Here is a 19,769-nt window from a genome sequence, read left to right as displayed (position 1 = left end):
GCCCGGGAGTGGGGAAAGATGGCAACCAGAGGCAGCTCCCTGCGATGAGGTTTAGCTTCCTATTTCTCACCTCTACAGCCCATCCCCAGGCTTCCCAGATCTCCAAGCCCAGGAAGATCCCAGAACAGGTAGGGCTGGCCGCTTCTCAAGGAAAGAGACAGTTACAGTGACACCCTGGTTCTTGTCACTAATTGGTTCTGGGAGGCGCTGTGAGTGCCCAAAATGCAAGTATCAAACCAATTGTTTTGGCCAGAAAGGCAGCTGACACTGACAACTCCTAGCTTGTGCGGCTAGTAGCAAACAAATAAATATTGGGACAAGATTTGCATCAAAATGTGTCAAGTACCAATTTGACCAGTTTCAAAGCGGCAGAGTACGGGGCTATGACTATACTTCTGATTCCACTTTGACCTATTTTGGACGATTTGGGATGATTTGGGGCATAAGGAGAACGTGTCTCCTGCCACAAGGAGCAAATGTCACATGCACTGCTCTTACTCTTCTCTGCAATCTCAAATCCCCCCCCCCCTTCAGTCCCAGGCTGTGGGGCCGCTCTAAGGAGGGCACATCCATCCGGTACCAGCAGACCCACCCCCATACTATGCGCATGGCCCAGGCCCCCCAGAGGAGGAGCTCAGAGGGAAGTCAGGACCCCCCAGTGCCCCTTCCACCATCCGAGCCCACTCACGTCAAAGGCGCCAGAGAACTTGACTATGGGTTTGCTCCAGAGGGTGATCTTCTGTCTGTAGTCATTGCAGTCGGGAATGAACATGCAGCCGATGTTCCCCAACTCAGGGTACAAAACTTCAAGGCCCCTACTGAGAGAAGGAAGCAGTCAGCCTCACGCCAGAGCTCCAGGGTACTCCGGTGCTCCAGTCTAGCACTAGTGGGAATGTAAAGACAATGAGACTATGCCCTAAACCTGCTGCTGACTCATGAGAGTCACTTGCCATCTTCGTGTCTCGATCTCCTCACCTATGTAACGGGGTCATGGCTAGTGGCTCTCTGATAGGGTTGCTAAGCAGTAAGGTCCTGGAAAGAGTTTAGGTTTTAAAAAAAAGTGCTAACTGTCACTTGTGTTTCCAAGAAGAATGTCCAGCCACTCCTGGGAATCTGCTGGGGATTTCTCATTGACACTGAGCTCCCCTAGTGCTCAAGTCCATCGTATAAACTGGTATGGTTCTTGCATGTAAACTTACACAGTCCTCTGTATCCTTTAAATCATCGCTAGCTCATTTATTTATTTATTTTATTTTTTTGGTACCAGGGCTCAAACTCGGGTCCTTGTGCTTGTGCAGCAGGCAGCAAAACTACTGAGCTAAATTCCTGGCCCCGCTAGCTCATTTATGTTACCTAGTACAACGTCCCTGCTATCCAATGGTTGTCATGCTGTATAATTTAGGGAATAATGAGAAGAAAAAATGTCCGTACATGTCCAGTACAGAGGTAGTTTCTGGTTTGACTTTGACCTATGGTTGGTTGAATCCATGAATGAGAAACCCTCAGACCGGGTGTGGGAAGGCGGCCAGACATCCTTAGCAAACTTGGTCAGTGTCTGCTGGGGCATGATGGTGCCCCCCTGTAATCCTAGCACTCGGGAGGCTGAGGCAGGAGCATCATGAATTTGAGGCCAGCCCAGGCTACATAGTGAGTTGGTGGCTAGTGTGGAATACGTAGTGAAACCTGTCTCAAGAAACAAACAGAAAAATGCACACACACACATATGCACTCACACATGCACATACAGGCACACATACGTGCAAAACACCTTGGTTGGTATCTTTAAAATAGGACAATATTTATATGTTGCTCATTAGGAACATTCTAATTACAGAAGAGAAATGTTTAGAAAGTCAGCACGACCTCCTCCATGGACAGAGAAATTTTCTATCTCCTAAATTATCAAGAGCTCCCTGTGCCTGAAATCCCATCAATGGTGGGATTTGAGTTAAGCAAACCCCATACCTAGGCTCATGTTAAACGTGCAAATATCCCCCTGGGTAAAGCACCTAGAGTGAGGACTGCGGTCCGAGCCCCTTAGACCTGTGTTCCCCTGAGAAGAGGAGCTGAAGAGCTCCTGTGTTCTGAGAATCTGGTTTCCCGGATGGAAAGAAATTGATGCGGAACAAAGGGACAGTGGCTACGGCTCAGGACAGTCAGTCATCTATGGGCTCACCGAGGTTTTTCATTTTCATTTTAATTTTTATTAGTCCATGTTTGCGGTATATCATGATTACATTCCTCGCAGGGAGTTGGTCCACATACATAGCGGATCATAATTCTTTTTTCATCCCTTCCCCTCCTCTCCTTTTCCTCTCTGTCCATCTCTGGGTCACCTTCCTTTTTGCAAGAGATCTATCCCCCTGTTTTCTATTATCTTCTATTTTGCTCTTTAAATTATGTATAGTTTGGGTTTCTCATATTAGAGAAACTACGCCATATCTAAGCTTGTGTGTGATTTATTTCACTTGACATTATGGTCTCAAGGTGTATTCATTTCCCTATAAATGACTCAAATTGTGTATAAATAGCACACTTTGTTCATCCATTCATCTGTTAATAAACATATAGCCTATTTCCAAGATTTGGCTATTATGAGTTGTGCTGCTCTAAAGGTGAGTATACATGTATCGCTGTAATATGATGCCTTTAACTCCTTGGGGAAGCTACCTAGAAGGGAAATAGTTAGGTCAAATGGAACTTCTATTTTCAGTTTTCTGAGGAATCTCCGTATTGCTTTCTACAGTGGCTGTATTAGTTTCCATTCCCACCAACAATGTAGAAGGGTTCCTTTTTCCCAGCAGCTTTGCCAGCACTTGTTATTACTTGATTTCTTGATGACAGCCATTCTTTCTGGAGTAAGATGAAATCTTGATGTTGTTTAATTTGCATTCCTCTGATAACCAGGGATATCGAACATTTTTTCATGAATTTATTGACCATTTGTACTTCTTCTGAGAAGTGTCTGTTCATTTAAGTTGCCAATTTTTTGATTGGGGGATCTATTTTTTTTTTAGTTATTTATATATTCTAGATATTAGTCCTCTGAGGTGTAGGTGCAAAACAATTCTTCCCCTCTGTAGGCTGTCTCTTCACTCTGTTGGTTGTTTTATTTTTTGCTGTGCAGAAGCTTTTTAATGTGATGTGATCGCACTTGTTGATCCCTAATGTTATTTCTTGTTCAACAGGGGTTCTGTTCAGGAAGTCCTTGCCTACCCCTATTTCTTCAAGAGTTTTACCTATTTTATCTTTCAGCAGATTAAGAGTCTCTGTCATAACATTTAGATCTTTGATCCATTTTTAGTTTAGTAGTAGGTAAGATATATGGCTCTAGATTTAATCATCTGCATGTAGATAGCCAGCTTTCTCAAAACCATTTGTTTAAAAGGCTGTCTTTCCCCCAGCACAAGTTGTTGGCCCTTTTGTCAAAGATCAGAGAGCTGAATGCCACTGGGGTCATTTCTTCATCCTCTCTTCTGTTCCACTGATGCATGCATCTGTTTGTGTGCCAGCTCCATGCTGCTTTTATTGCTGTGGCTTTGTGATACAACTTGAAATCCAGCATTGTGATGCCTCCTGCTTTGTTCTTGTTACCCAGAATTGCTTTTGCTATCTTGGGTCTCTTCTGATTCCATGTGAATTTTAGGATTGTTTTTTCTAGATCTGTGGAAAATGTTCTGTAAGTATTTTGATTGGGATTGCATTAAAACTATATACCAGTTTTGGAAGCATGGCCATTTTGACTGTATCTTTCCATTTTCTAATGTCCCCTTTGATCTCCTTTTTCAGAGTCCTGAGGTTTTTTGTAGAGGTTTTCACTTTCTTGGTCACATTAGTTCCTAAGTTTTTTTGGGTTTTTTTTTTTACTATTACTATGAATGGCATTGTTTTTCTAATTTCTTTCTCAGTGAGTTAATTATTGGTGTACAAGAACGCTATTGATTTTTGTGTTGATTTTGTACCCACCTATTTTTGAAACTCAGAAATATAAGCCAGACTTTTGAATAGATATATTAAAAATGTTTTGTGCCAATTTTTTAAGTCTGCCCTTCTGATATTTTACACCCCAAGACCCAGAGTCTCTTTAGCATTAATTTAGTTAAGATGATTCATTACAAGGACTGCAAGTTCAAGCCAAGCCTGGGCAACTTAGTGAGACCCTTTCTCAAAATAAAAAATAAAAATGTCTGGGGATATAGCTCAATGCAAAAGCCCTGGGCTCGATCTCCAGGACCACACACATTAAAAAATGTACTAATATAAGCAAAATGTGTATTACTATTTTTTCTAGGATTCAACTACATAACTTTTAATTTTTTTTTTTTTTTTTTTTTTGGTACCGGGGATCGAACTCAGGTCCTTGTGCTTTCCAGGCGGAGGTGGAACCACTGAGCTAAATCCCCGGCCCTCAACTACATAACTTTTACAGAGAAGATATTTTTTTATTCTAAATGTTTGTGAAGATTCAAATGTGCAGGAAGAAGATAGAGTAAAAAGTTAAAGTTCTTTGTTGTTGTTGTTTTTTTGAGACAGGGCCTCACTATGTAGTTCAGGCTGGCCTAGAACTCAGGCTGATCCTCCTGCCTCGGCCTCTTGAGTGCTGGGATTATGCCCAACTAGGAAGTGAAAGTTCTTTCTCCCCCCTCTCCCATTTCTGAGATGGGCTCAATGGACAGTGCCTTCCTTAGCCACCAAACTGCAGAGGGTACGAACTCAAAGTAGCCTAGGGAGCCCGGAGGATGACACAGGAGTCTGGAGAAAGTTGCTCTTCTAACAGGCAGCAGGTTGGGGGATGAGGGCTCTCTCTGGGCCCCAGCAGGAAGGGCGGGGGGAGGGGGAGCCCCTGTAGTCTGAGGAAGGCAGGATGGAGCCTGTTGCAGAGTTCTCAGCCTGTCCTACACGGTCGGCCCGGTGGCAGTGCCCCCGACACAGCTGCCACCTCACTTGCATAGCGTGGCATCTTCATCGGGCAGGGGCTCGTCGACACACTCATCTTCCTCATCTCCAGTGGCCACCATAAGGAGACCCAGCCACAAGGCTGTGACAACCAGCTGCATCATCCAGTCTCGGGGCACCTGGAACCCAAGGAAGGAGCCACTCCAGCAGCACGGCCTTCTGCAGGGCCCTTCCCAGGGCTGGCCCCATCCTAGGGCCGCCTGGCAGAACAGAGCTTCGGGAAGTGCAGGGAGGACCGCAGCCAGCTGTCTGGGCTTCACCAGCTAATCTGCCACCCAACACGTGTCCCTCAGGAGATCCTGAGCCTTCTCCAAGCCAGACTCTGTTTGCAGCCCTGGTGTGGCAGAGCTTTGTTGCCACTCCTGTCCCAGCTGCCTGGGCAGAAGCCTGCTGGGAAGATGTGCTTACAGAAGCCCGAAGTGCAGCTTTGCAAACCTAGGGGCTGGGGATCCCAGGCCCAGCGCAGGGTGAGGACTGCAGCTTTGGCTGGGCTGTACCCTTGGGATCTCTGCCTCTCCCGCCCCCAGGTCCTCCAAGGCCACATGTCTCCACAGCGCTGGGCTGTCCGAAGGTGGATGTGGTCGAACAGATCAGCATAGGAGAGGGCGGACTGCCCGCCTGAGGCAGCTTGGAAAGGCCAGCTGGGGACACAGGGTACAGGGACAGAGGGTGTGACGGGTTGCACCTTGCAGGTGTGCTGAGCTCAGCGCTCTCCCAAAATCAGCTTCTGGAGAGGGAGGCCTGTGGGGCTGGGCTGGGCCATGCCTGCATTTTCTGGGGACACCTCACCCTCTTCTCAGGGGGGAGCAGTGCGGACTCCCAGACTCTGGAGAAGCCACTTCCCAGGTCCTCCCCAAGATACACCTCTGTCCCCTTTCAAAAACAAGTAAAATGACCCTGGATATCCCTGGGCCTTGCTAAGGACAATAATATCACCAGGAGAGCAACTATTTCCTGCTTTCTGGTACAATTCCTGCTTCTAGGATCCCAACGTTTAGCAAAAAGCTTTCCTTTTTAGGCTTCAAGTTAAACACATTTCTGAATCACTCAGCTCCCTGAAGTATGACCCCCACCCCGCCGTCCCCCCCAACTTCCTTCCAAGATCTCCCTGAGCAGAAAGCATCTAATAGTAGCCTCTTGTCACTATCAATGGGCAAATGACATGAATTGTGTCACACAGAGGGAGGTGCCCAGCATGTAATGATGCTCAGGAATTTATGAGTAGTCCAAGTACCATCTGTATTCCATAGGCAGCACTGAGGTAAGAGAGTAGGGCTAGGGCAAACTGGACAGCCAACTGGTCACAGTGTGTCGAAGGTCGTAAAAAGCCATGGCTAACATGTTGAGTGAGATGTTTCCTAAAATGAAAGAACTTGCGCAGAACACAAGACCCAAAACGAGTCAGGCTTATGGCTCCTGAGCACTGTGAGCCAATTAGAAAAGTGCTATTTTCAGTCTTTCATTTGAATCTGGCATTGTTTGCAGGACCAATCAGAAGATCCTATTCTCAATCTTTCATTTACATATGGACGCAACCAATCAAAAGACACTGCTTCTGGTCCTTCATTTACATCCGGTGAGAGGCTAAGCGAATTTTTCGATGTGACAGTTTACATGTGATGTGAGAAAAAGTGAGTTTTTGATAGGAGAAATGTTCTAATACCTTATTTGCATGAGGGGAAGTTCAATATAGGTATTTTGAATACTGAAGACCCCTGTGGCTTTACCCTCAGGGCCACTGTAAGCCCATTCACGGCCTGCCCCTGCCCTGTAGAGTGTACCTCTTTCCCACCCTCGATAAATATGCACCCTTGCTGCCCTTTCTGTGTGTCTTGTTCAGGTCTTTGTTTGGGACACCAAGGACCGGGAAAGAGGCCCCATGGGACCATCATCTGGTAGCATGTCTACCCACCCCTCCATTCACTCAGGTCACGTGCTGACCCCGGGGCCATGGGTTGAGCACTGTCCTTGTCCTCACAAAGTCACAAGACAGCCATAGCCAGGAAATAATGCTACCAAAATGGCTGCCCAAGGCCAGAAGACTCTTGTCTTCAAAATGGCAGCCACTGCAGAAGCCAGAACTTTCCTGGGTGCCAACAGCTCTTAGCCCATTTAGGGGAGAATCCATAGGGCAGGGTGACTGCTGTCAAGCCCACTCACCCCAGTGATTCCTCGTCATCTGCGTGCCAGGCACTTTGACCACTCCATCCTCACGCCAACACTATAAAGCAGGTAGTGTACGTTACCACCCCATGTTCCAGAGAGGAAACTGAGGCATAGAGGGTTTAGCTAACCTCACCTCGGTCACACTGCTAGCAGTGGCAGACCTGGGATTTGAACCCAGGCAGTCTGGCCCTAGGGTCCATACTTGTAACCTCTCTGCTCCACTGCCCCCTGCTGCCGCCCTCTTGTTTTCCCACTTATATCCCTTTGCTCTTGGCATAAAGCCCAGAATCCTCCATGTGGCCTACAATGCCCTGCCTGATCTGGCTCTTCCGGCCTCTCTGGCTGTGTCTGCCAACCCCCACCTCTCACACATTAACTCTACATGGTCACCTAAGCTCTGCCTTGCACCAGAGCCTTGCTAGGGCCTGGCTCACTGCCAGCCCCTCTACTGGGTAGCTGGAGTGTCACTTCCCCTGCAGAACTTGCCTTGACCCTTGACCAGATTCATGTCAGACACAATCAGATCACCTGACACATCTCCCTATTATTCTTATGTTGTAATGGATTATTTTGTAGTTTTTTCAGTAGCAGCTGCCCCATTCCCACCCCAGCACACGCCACGGCCTGTAAGTTCTAGAGTGTGCATCCTGCATTTTGAGCTCCCTACCTGGAGTATACAGATGCTGAAGAAAACACATTTAAATGCATGACCAACTTGTTATTTGCCTTTCTGATAGTCCTTACTTTCACCTAACAGCTCACAGCTCTCCATAAACATCAACACGAAGCTAATCACTCACCTTGGCCCCCAGCCCTGGATCCCTTTGGCTTATTTATTTAACCTTCCCTGGCTTGTTTTCTCGTAGAGGCATCTGGCAGAAAGCAGCAGTGCTTGGTTTTTTCAAACCTGATCTTTCTCTTGAGGACTCACAGGACATGGCTTCCAAGTTGAGATCCGAGATCTGGGGGCCATGTTCAAACCTGGGATCTGACAACTCTCCCTTCCCACAGCTGAGCTTTGTGTGTTCTGTTGTCTCACCCCGGAAGCTCCCACGGCTGCATCCTTCAGTGCCTGAAGCCCCGGTCTCCTCCTTCAGTCACTGATCTAGGGCCACCTCCAGACCATTACCCAGGCCACGCCTGGTAACTTCCTGAGAAGACCCGGCCCCTCCAGCCACTGGGGTCTGCTGGGTTGGTGCACCTGGAGCTCCGGAGCCCCACCTCATCCCTGCGGCCCTCCTTCTTCTAATCCCCACCTACTCCTGCCCAGCCTCGCCCCTCTCTCTCCCCAGGCTCAGGTGTACCACCTCTTTTCCTCCTGCACCTTTCCCAGTGCCCTCAGGAATCCCTGAACTGTAGCAGATCAGTTCCCCCTTGTTGATTTCACCTTTCATTCCTAATAAAACATTGAGATGAAATTCACACCCCATAAAATGCACTCTTCACAGGCCCAACTCAGAATGTGGGTCCACCCACAGAGCCGTACACCCATCACCGCTATTTAATTACAGATCACTTTCAGCCAGGTGTGGTGGCGCACACCTGTGATCCAGCACTCGCAAGGCTGAAGCAGGAGGATCATGGCAAGTTTGAGGCCAGCCTGGGGTATACAGGGAGTTCAAGGCCAGCCTGAACTACATAGCAAGAGACTGTCTCAAAGCACAAAATAAAAATAAAAAAATAATAATTTATAGATCCTTTTATCAATCCCAAAGAAGTCCAGCTCGAGTCAGTAGTTACCCTGGCCCGCCCCACAGCCCCTGACAGCCTGGTTTATTTTGTCTCCAGCCTCCCCCACACCTCTCCACACTCGCTCTCCCAGGCCCACTTTCACCATTACAGACTCCTTTGTCCCTCAAATCGCACTGTGGAGCAGCCAAGGGCTTGGGTCGCCATCTCTCTTCTCTCCTGCTCCCCTGTGACTCCCTCTGTGGCCCATCTTTCAGCTCCTTCTGCTATCGGGTTCCTTGTCTACGTTCCTTGCCTCCTCTCCCATCCTGACGACTGTGCTTCCATCTGCCGCCCAGGTCCTGTGAGACTGTTTTACTCTTCACTGGCCAACAGCTTCTCCTCCTTCCGCCTCTCCTCACTTCACAGCCAGTGGCTGCAACTCCTGTTCTGGACCAGTCCGAGGGGCTGCCTACCCCTCTCTCTGCCACGTCTTATGCCCCCTTCAGAGTCTGGGGCACAGGAGGAGGGGGACAGGAATTGCGCTAAGTGAAAGAAGCCAGTCACAAAAGATGTCAGAGCGTATGATCCCATTTGCACGCAACGTCCAGAATAGGCCAACATATGGGGTCAGAGGCTGGGGTTAGGGTGGGAGGTGAGCAACAGGAGTGGGGATGGTAACGGAGGACATGGGGTTTTAAGAGGTGATGAAAATGTTCTAAAATTGTGTGGTAGTTGCACATAATCTAAAATCCATTCTACACTTCTACACTTTTGGTGGGGGTACAGGGGATTGCACCCAGGGCCTTTGCACTGAGCTACCTCTCTAGCCCTTTTTGTATTTTTATTTTGAGGCAGCCCCTTGACAATCCCTAAATTGTCAAGCTGCCTGGGGTAGACTTGAATTAGTGATCCTTCTGCCTCAGTCTTCTAGAGTACTGGGATTACAAGTATGTGCCACCACATCCAGCCATATGGTGCGCTCTAACATTGGTGAATCTGAAGCCTGTCTCAACAGGGCTGGTTTTTTTATTAATAAAAAAATCAGGGCCGGGGATTTACCTCAGTGGTTCTGACGCCTGTCTCGCAAGCGCAAGGACCTGAGTTCGATCCCTGGTACCAAAAAAATAATAATAATAATAGAAATTTAAAAATCAATCCTGGTGATGTCAGCACGATGTAGGACTAGGAAGTTCCAAGTGCTGGTTCCCCCATAGAAACATACATGTACACACACACACACACACACACACACACACACAAACGCATACAAACTTGCTGAACTTTATAGTAAGTCTGGAAAGTAGCTGAAGGTTTAGAACAAGCTAATGAATGTCCAATCAAGAAAAGCCTCCTCACTGGGCATGGTAGTACACACCTGTAATCCCAACTACTCAGGGGGCTGAGGCAGAAGAGTCACAAATTTGAGGCCATCCTGGGCAGTTTAGTGAGATCTGTCTCAAAATAAAAGGGCTGGGGGTGAGCCTCAGTGGTAAAGCCCGCTGGGTTCTAGGTTCAATCCCCAATGTTGGGGGGGCCTCCTTACAATGGATGGGAGATTTCATTCTGTCTCCCTTGTCCACCTCCTCCCAGTGCAGGAGACTTCTTAGTCTGTAGGAGATGACAGCTCAGGTCCTTGTTCCCTCCCTCAGGCTGGAGTGGAACAGGCAGCATTCTTGCCTGTTTGAACATTGCCTGCAGGACTGGTCTTCGCTTTGCCCAACCGGGATCTCAGGTAAGAAAGGAGGCAGGCACTACTCAAGAGAGACTACAGACTCCTAATGCCTAGGACACAGACTACAGACTGAGGTGTCCTATCAGAGGAGTAGCGAGGGGTGAGGGCCTTCAGGAAAGTAAAATATTCATCGTTTTTTTGTTGTTTGGTACTGGGGATCGAACTCAGGACCTTGCGCTTGAGAGGCAGGCACGGCGCCACTGAGCTAAATCCCCAGCCAGTAGGAAAGTGAGATATTCAGAAGCAGCTGTGTTCATGGAGGAATGGAGCAAGCCACGTGCCTTCTATGTCAAGACTGTGTTCTGAAGGGGCACAAGACTTACTTCCTGTCACATGACCCCTGGGTTTAGCCCAGCCCAGCTACTCCGTGAAGCACTGCTCTAATACACATCCTGTCAACAAGGCCAGGAGATGGGGAGGTGTTCTTGCCCAAAAGCTCCATTTTCAACAGCAGAAACAAGTAAATCACAAGGCATATAGAGAAATAGGAAAACATAGCCCACGCAAAGAAAAATAGAAATAGACAAAAAATATCCCCGAGAAAGCCCAGGCATTAGACTTAGTAGACAAAGAGTTATAAAAGAACTGTCTTGAGAATGTTCAAAAACCTAAAGGAAAACACAAAGAAACGAAAGAAATCAGGCAAACAATGTATAAGCAAAATTAGAGTATTAGCAAAGACATAGAAAGTACAAATGGGAACCAAGTAGAAATTCTGTAGCTGAAAAAAATTAATAACAGCAGTGATAACTTCAGGAGAGGGATTCAAAATCTGATCTGCAAGGGAGTAGGAAGAAATAGTGAACCTGAAGATATGTTGATTGAAAGTATTGAGCCTAAGGAACAGAAAGAAAAAGAGAATGAGGAACAGTGGACAGAGCTAAGGGACTTGTGAGGTCTCCCCAGTCAGATCAACACAGGCCCAGTGAGAATCCAAGGAGGAAAACTAGAGAAAAGCACAGAGAGATCATTTGGAGAAATAATAACCTCAGTCTTCCCAAAATTGAAGAAAGACAGAAATCTAAAATTCCAAGGAGCTCAAAAGACTCCAAATAGGATAAATTCAGAGAGATTTACACTGAGACACACATTCAAATTGTTGAAAACTGAAGTCAATTCATCTCCCTAATGAGTGTATAATTCAATCTTATTATTGTACTGATTAGTATTTTTCTGATTCTAGAGTTGCACACCATTCCTTGTGCTATACTGGCTATTTATCATCTCCTTATGTCTACATTTTAATTGGGTTGTCCATTAATGAGCTCTAAGAATTCCTTATATATTCTGCTCATAGGTTATATGCATTGTAAATATGGCAGTTTAAGGACTTCTTTTCATTTTAATGATGTCATTTAAAGTTCTAAATTTTGATGGAATCTCATTTATCAATTTTTTTCTTTTATGCATCATGTTTTTTGTATCCTAGGTAGTTCTTGCCTACCCTGAATTCATAAATACTTTCCCTTATAATTTCTTCTTAAAGTTTTATACTTCTAGGCTTTCTTATTTAGGTTCATAGATCCCTTCAAGTGATTTTCATGTATGGAAAAAAAGGGTTGAGGTTAATTTTTTATATACAGATACCAGGTGTTCTAGTGCCGTTTGCTGAAGACACTATCTCTTCCTGGGCTCTTGAATCGAGTTTATATTCTATAAAATGCTAATGTTAAATAATCTTTCAAAACTCAGTGGACCATATATGTGTGGTGCTATTTCTAGATTCTCTGTTTTATTCAAATGATCTATATGTCTTTCCTTATGCCAACACTGCCTTGATTACTGTAGCTTTAGAAGAAGTCTTAAAATTGGGTGCTAAATGTCTTCCAACACTGTTTTTGTTTTTGGCTTTTCTGGGTTCTTTGTACTCCTACATAACTTTTAAATTTCAATATCCAGTTCCTCATTTATAGCAAGTATACACAGACCTGAATTTTCATATATACCTTGTGTTTTCTAATCCTGCTAAATTCAAGTACAAGTTCTAGGGGCGCCTAGAGATTTCTTAGTATTTTCTCTGTAGATGATCATTTCATCTACATATAAAGATTTTGCTTCTGCCATGCCAATCCTATCCTAGTTGTGTCATTTTATTGCCAGACTATTTTGGTGGGGACTAGGTTTCAAAGTTTAATGGACAGATAAAGAGTAAGCATATCTGCCCTTGTTCCCCACCTTAAGGAGAAAGCATTGTATCTTCTCCATTCATATAAGGCGTTCTCGCTGGAAGTATGGAGTACATGTCTTTAATCTGTTGAGAAGTTTCTGTTCTACTTCTAGTCTCCTGATAGCTTTTACCATGAACAGCTGTAGAATTTGGTCCAATACTTTTTCTCCAACTAGTGACAGGATCATATGACTTTTTCCTTTCCTCTGTTAAAATGATGACTTCTCGGGGTGGATCTTCCAATGCTGAACCAACACTGCCATCCTTATAACAAAACCACTTTCTACATCCTGCCAGATTTGACTTCTAAGAGATTGTTTTGTTAAACAAATTTCTATCTATGTTCATACTTTTTTCTTCTATTATCTTTATCCAGTTTTAGGACTAGCACAATGTTGAGTTCCTAAAATGAGGGGAGAAGTGTTCCTTCTTTTTTCTGCTTTAAATGTTTGATATAATTTATCAGTTAAAATGTTTATGAGCCTGCTGTTGTCGTATAGGTAGGTTTTCAAGCTAGGAATATACTTTCTTTAATAGGTGCTATTCAAATTTTATATTTCCTCCAGAGTCAGTTTCATTAATTTGTCTTCCAAGGTACTTCTTAGAAGTTGTCAAATTTATTTCAAAAAAGATATTTGTAATATGCTTTCTATAACCTTTTAAATTCTGTAAAATCTGTGGTAAGGTCTCCTAGGTCTTGATATTGTAATTTTAAAAAATGTATAACTGATATTGTGTAACAGGAAGAAAAGGTCTAAAAGAGCAGGGGAATTGGGAGGGGTAGGGGAAGGGAAAAAAGGGAAAGGAAAAAATATGAGAAGAGGAAAAAAATGGAAACAAGGTCTTTGCAAATAAGGAAGGGTGGAGGGGGTGAAGGGAGGGCAAGGGAAGGGGAAAAAATACAAGATCCCAATGATGAATGTAACTGTATTGTATACCTAAAATGTACCAATAAAGTTAATGGGGGGGGAACATGTGCTAATAAAAATTAAATTTGAAAAAAAAAGAAAACTGAAGTCAAAAAGAGAATCTTGAAAATGACAAGAGAGGAGCAACTAGGGTATCGTGATTCTTAATAAAATTGCCAGCCAGTTCCTCAGCAGAAATCTTGGAAGCCAGTAGGAATTGGGATGATATATTTAAAGCGCTAAAAGGAAAAAACAAAAAACCCAACCCTACCAGCCAAGAATTCTATATCCATTATGGCTATCCCCCCAAAATGAGGGGAAAATCAAGGCATTCCCAGGTAAACAAAAGATGAGAGAATTTATTACCACTGGAGCTGCTGCTCTGCAGGAAATGCTGAAGGGAGTCCACTGCGTTGAAATGAAAGAATCATAAACAGTAATTTAGGAAGAAATATATACAGATCTCCATTAGTAATAAATACACAGGCAAATGTAAAAGCTAGTGTATTGGTTACTTTACTGTTGTTGGGACAGGAAATGCCCAACATCCACAACTTAAAAGAGAAGAGACTCATTTTGGCTCACAGTTTCAGCGGGTTCAGTCTACAGTCACCTGGATCCAAGGCAGGAATAGCATGGTGGAAGGGCCCGGTGGAAGACAGGTGCTCATCCCATGGCTGCCAGGAAACAGAGAGAAAGGAGAAGCCCAGGACAAGATAACCCTTCCAGGTCACACACCCAGTGACCCATCCTTCCATCCAGGCCCCACCTCTTAATAGCACCTAAACTCATCAATGGATGAATTCACTCATGAGGGCAGCACCTCTATGATCCAATCACCATTCACCAATCACCACCTTTGACAGAACACAGGAGACTTTAGGAGACATTCTAGATCTAAACCATAACAAGTATTGTACCTTTGGTTTGTAAACTCCATTTTTTAAACACAGGATTTAAAGACAATGAACAAAAGTATTTATAAACCTATGTTCCTGGGTTTACAACACATAAAGATGTCAATTGTGTTATCAATAACATGAAAGGGAGGAGACAGACCTGTATAAGAATAGTTTTTGTATGCTATTGAAGTTTAAACTGGCATCAATTCAAACTGGATTGTTATAACTTTAGGATGTCACTGCAATCCACAAGGTAATGCCAAGATACATCTGTAGAATCTATACTACAGGAAATGAGAATTCAATCAAATATTTCACCCCAAAAAACCAACTAAACACAAAGAAAGGTAGCAATAGAGGAAATGAGGGCCAGGGAAACGAAAAACATACAGAAATCTAATAACAAAGTGGCAAAATAGATCATTGCAGGTCAGTAATTTCTTTACATTTAAATCAATCAATTTCCCTAGTCAAAAGTTATGAGGAAAACAAGTTACAGATTGGCAAGTTGGGTTAAAACAAACAAACAAACAAACAAACATGATCCAGTTTGACATGATAGCACATGCCTGTAATCCCACCACTCAGGAGACTGAGGCAGGTGGATCACCATGAGTTCAAGGCTAGTCTGAACTACATAGCAAGAACCTGTCTTAAAAAAACAAAAAAACAAAAAAAATCCAACTATATGCTACCTATAATAGACTACTTTAGATCTACAGACATATCTAGATTGAAAGAAAAAAGGATGGTAACCAAGAGAGCAGGGGTGACGATGCTAACAAGAGAAAAATAGACTTTAGATCAAGATGTGTAATAAGAGACAGAGAAGGATACTGTACATGGATGAAAGGGTGATCTTCTGCCAATAACACTGCCATGGTTCTGATATGGTTTGTGCGTGAGCCCAGTGGTCCTGGGTGGGAAGCTCAGTCCCCCATGTGGCAGTGTTGGGACTGGGAGGCAGTGAGACCTTTAAAAGGAGAAGCCTCATGAGAAGTGATTTGGCAACCTGGGGCTCCAGCCTTTGAAAGAATCACTGTAGTTCTCATGGGACCCAGGCTGGCTCTCACGAGAGGGTTGTTGTAAAAGAGCAAGCCCGGGCCTCCCCTGCTCATTGGCTTCCTGTCTGATAGTGTGATCTCTCGCTTTTGCATCCGTCATCTACTGTGTGATGCTGGCCTTCACCAATACCAAGCAGGTGCTGGTACCAAGCTCTTGAACCTCCAAAATTGAGACAATCTTCCTTCCTTCTTTCCTTCTTTCCTTCCTTTCTTCCTTCCTTCTTTCCTTCCTTCCTTCTTTCCTTCAGTACTGGATATTGACCCCAATGGCACTCTACCACTGAGCTATATCTCCAGCCCTTTTTACTTTTTATTTTCAGACAGGCCTTACTAACCTGCCCAGGCTAGGTTTGAACTTGCAATCCTCCTGTCTCAGCCTCCCAAGTATCTGGGATTGCAGATGTATACCACATTACATGGCCATAAATGCCTTTCTTTATAAAGTATCCAGCCTCAGGTATTCTGTTTTAGCAACAGGAAACAGACTAATACAAAGATATAGCAGTTTCAGCATATGCATAAGCATCAGCAATCCAAAACATGTGAAGCACACATTGACAGAATTAATTAGAGAAATAGACAACTCAGTAATAATAGTTGAAGATTTCTATATGCCATTTTTAATAATGGATAACCTGAACAGAAGATCAATAAGGAAATAGAGGACCTCAACAACAATTGGATGTATCAAAGATACATAGAACAGTCCATTCAACAACAGAAGAATACACCTTTCCTAACATACACACATGGAATACGCTTCAAAATAGACAACATATCATGCCACAAAACAAATCTAAATAAAGTTAAAAGACTGAAGCTATAACAAAGTATCTCTTCTGAGCTCAGTGAAATGAAACTAGAAAACAGCAGGAGAAAGGCTGGAAAAATCACAAACAAGTGGAAATTTTAAAACACAATTGATCGATCAATTGATTGATTGATTGACTGATGATTGCTGTCCTGGGGATTGGACCTGGGTCTTACACATGCTAGGGAAGAATTCCACCACTAAACAACATCCTTGGCCCACAAACAACACACTGTAAGTCAAAAACAAGATCACAGGGAAATGAGAGAATAACTTGAGAGAAATGAAAATGAACACATAATAGAACCAGGCCTATGGGGAGGAGGGAAGGCTGTATGTGTGCTAAGACAGCTTCAAGTGGTTTTACTGGGAAGCTGCAGGTGCTTACATTAAAAAGATAGCCCCCAAATCAACAACCCAAATTTGCACTTTAAGGAACTAGAAAAAGAAGAGCAAAATAAATGGAAAGCCGGCAGAAGAAAAAAGAAAAAGAAAGAAATCACAACAGAGATAAATAGAGGACAGGAAAACAACAAAACCAAAAATTGGTTCTTTAAAAGCCATGCACAAAATTGACAGACTGTTGGGCCAGGGATTTAGCTCAGTGGTTCTGCCGCCTGCCTTGCAAGCACAAGGTCCCAAGTTCAATCCCCGGTACAGAAAAAAAAAAATTGACAGACTGTCAGCCAGACTGACTAGTAAAAACAGAGAGAAGACTCAAGTTATTAAAATCAGAAATGAAACGGAAGAAATTAGTACAAAATTTAAAGAAGTAGGGGGGGAGGGGTCTGTCTCAGCTACCACAAGGCTAGAGTTGGAGAAGAAAGCCAGTGCAGCACCTATCATATTTGATAGTGATTAATCAGAAGCCATTTTGAGAAAAGACTCTTCATTTACAACTGAGCTACAGAACAAAAGACGACAACTGCACTTCAGGGTATCTTGGGTCATCCTCCCACAATAACTAGCCCGCTGCACACAGGAAGGTCTGTGCACGCCCTACTGAGGTCCTGACTCGCGCGGAAGACACCGAATCACCCCGCTGCAGACAGGCAGCCACCTGGTTCCACACTACAAAGATGCAGAGGACACCAGACCACCAGACCAAGGTACTGAGTCCCGCTGTTCCTGGCCCAGAGGTAGGGGCTTCCAAGTCACCAGCCTTCCCACTGCTCCCAGCCCAGAGGAAAGGGCTTTTGGGCCACCTTCTGTCCCGCTGCTCCTGGCCCAGAGGAAGGGGCTTCCTGGCCACCATCCCTTCCGCTGCTCCCAGCCCACAGGAAAGGGCTTTTGGGTCACCATCCCTACCACTGCTCCCGGCCCCTGGCCCACTTCACCCAGCACAGAGGAGGTAATCCGTGCAGGTGCTAACAGCCCCCTGGCCCAGTCGAAATGAGAAAACATGTAAATAAGTCTCAAAACCAGACTTCCAGATCACCTACAGCAACCCCAAAGGGAAATGAGATGGAACACTCTGATACTCAACCACCTGGACCCACTGAACTGGCAACAAAAGGGGATCTGGAAAAAATGAAATCAGAAATAATTTCTCAGATAACAGGAGAAATTGTGCTCCTAGTGCAAGAAATGATTAATAAATCTAGAGAGGAGCTCAGGAACATGATGGAATCCCAACATAAGAAACAAATGGACTCCATAAAACAGATGCAAATAGATTTCCAGGACATGAAAAACTCCATTGAAAGTCTACACAGCAGAATGAGCCAATGTGAGGATAGAATTTCAGATATAGAAGATAAGATTGCAATTAGTGACCAGGAAAAGAAAAATTGCTTCAAAATTATAAGGGAACATGAGAAATCAATCCAGCAGCTGCTAGATGATGCAAAGAAGAATAACATAAGACTGATTGGGCTCAATGAAGAAACAGGAGAGAGTGCAGATGACATAAAAAATCTCTTCAAAGAAATAATGGCAGAAAACTTACCAAGCAGGGGAAAAGAGCTTGACATACAGATAAGGGAGGCATATAGGACTCCAAATAGCCTTGATCAAAAAAAACTACACATAAGGCATATAATTGTTAAGATTCCAGAAACACAACAGAAGAACAAAGTTCTCCAAGCAGTCAGAGAAAAGAAACAAATCACATACAAAGGAAAGCCCATCAGAATCACAGAAGACTTCTCAACACAAACCATCAAGGCAAGAAGAGCTTGGAGTGACATATTCCAAGCCCTCAAAGAAAACAGCCTCCAACCCAGATTGATGTACCCTGCAAAACTATCTTTCAAAATGGATGGAGAAATAAGATACTTTCATGACAAAGAGCACCTTAAGAACTTCGTGAATACCAAACCAGCACTCCAAAGAATTTTACACAATATCCTAGGAACAGATATTGAGGATCACAACCCCAGGAAGCAAAGCAGAATGAACTCATCTGGCATGACAAGAAATTAAATGTAAAGGGGGAGAACCCAACAAAAAGAAAAAGTCATGGCAATGACAAGTCAATACGTTTCAGTTATAACCATCAATGTTAATGGTCTCAATTCACCAATCAAAAGAAATAGACTGCCAGAATGGGTCAAGAAGCAAAATCCAACAATATGTTGCATACAAGAAACACACTTCATTCAAAAGGAAACTCATAGACTGAAAGGTATAGGGTAGAAAACAATACTCTATGCAACAGGAACCCGAAAAAAAAGCAGGAGTAGCTATCCTCTTGGAAGATCAAGTAGATTTCAAACACTGATTAAGAGAGATGAAGAAGGACACTACATCCTTGTAAAGGGAAGAATCCAAGAGGAAGAGATGACAATCATAAATATCCATGCACCAAAACTAGTGCACCCAACTATATAAAACAAATACTAACGGACATGAAAAGTCATATATGCACTAATACAATTGTAGTGGGGGACCTCAACACTCCACTGTCACAAATAGATAGATCAACCAGACTAAAAATAAGTAATGAAATACTAGAACTCAATCGAACTCTTGAACAAATGAACTTAACAGATGTTTACAGAGTTTTCCACCCCACAAAATCAGAATACACATTCTTCTCAGCTGCACATGGGTCATTCTCAAAAATAGACCACATACTCACACATAGAACATGTTTAAGTAAGTGTAAAGGAATTGAAGTTATTCCCTGTACATTATCAGACCATAGTGTGATGAAATTGGAGATCCACAGCAAAAGAAACTAAAAAAATTTCATAAACACGTGGAAATTGAACAACACACTTCTGAATAACCAATGGATCACAGAGGAAATTAAAGAAGAAATCAGACAGTTCCTTCAATTAAATGACAATGACAATACAACATATCGGAATCTATGGGACACAATGAAAGCAGTCTTACGAGGGAAATTCATAGCAGTGAATACGCATATTAGGAAAACAGAATGGCCC

General features: G+C 43.9%; 1 protein-coding gene across 11 annotated transcripts in view; it reads right to left on the bottom strand.

Moving 5' to 3' along the window:
* Pebp4 (phosphatidylethanolamine binding protein 4) overlaps positions 1-19,769 on the bottom strand; it is a 211,338-nt gene that overhangs the window by 177,853 nt on the left and 13,716 nt on the right. For 4 of the 11 annotated variants that reach the window (XR_015453371.1, XR_015453369.1, XR_015453372.1 and 1 more), the window contains one exon: positions 689-818. Coding sequence is in view for 1 of the 11 variants with exons in the window: in XM_087216817.1 (XP_087072943.1) it covers positions 689-815; positions 4,945-5,060 (243 nt within the window). In the remaining 10 variants the exon portion in view is untranslated. Of the gene's footprint in view, positions 1-688; positions 819-4,944; positions 6,026-6,092; positions 9,336-12,744; positions 14,278-19,769 lie in introns of those variants that run through there. The other 7 variants (XR_015453375.1, XR_015453373.1, XR_015453374.1 and 4 more) reach the window with 4 other exon arrangements.

The sequence above is a fragment of the Heterocephalus glaber genome, unplaced genomic scaffold (assembly GCF_053883595.1).
Source record: "Heterocephalus glaber isolate CG9 unplaced genomic scaffold, H.glaber_assembly_v1.0 deba00001460, whole genome shotgun sequence".
Lineage (NCBI taxonomy): Eukaryota > Metazoa > Chordata > Mammalia > Rodentia > Bathyergidae > Heterocephalus > Heterocephalus glaber.
This window is presented reverse-complemented; position numbering and strand designations above follow the sequence as displayed.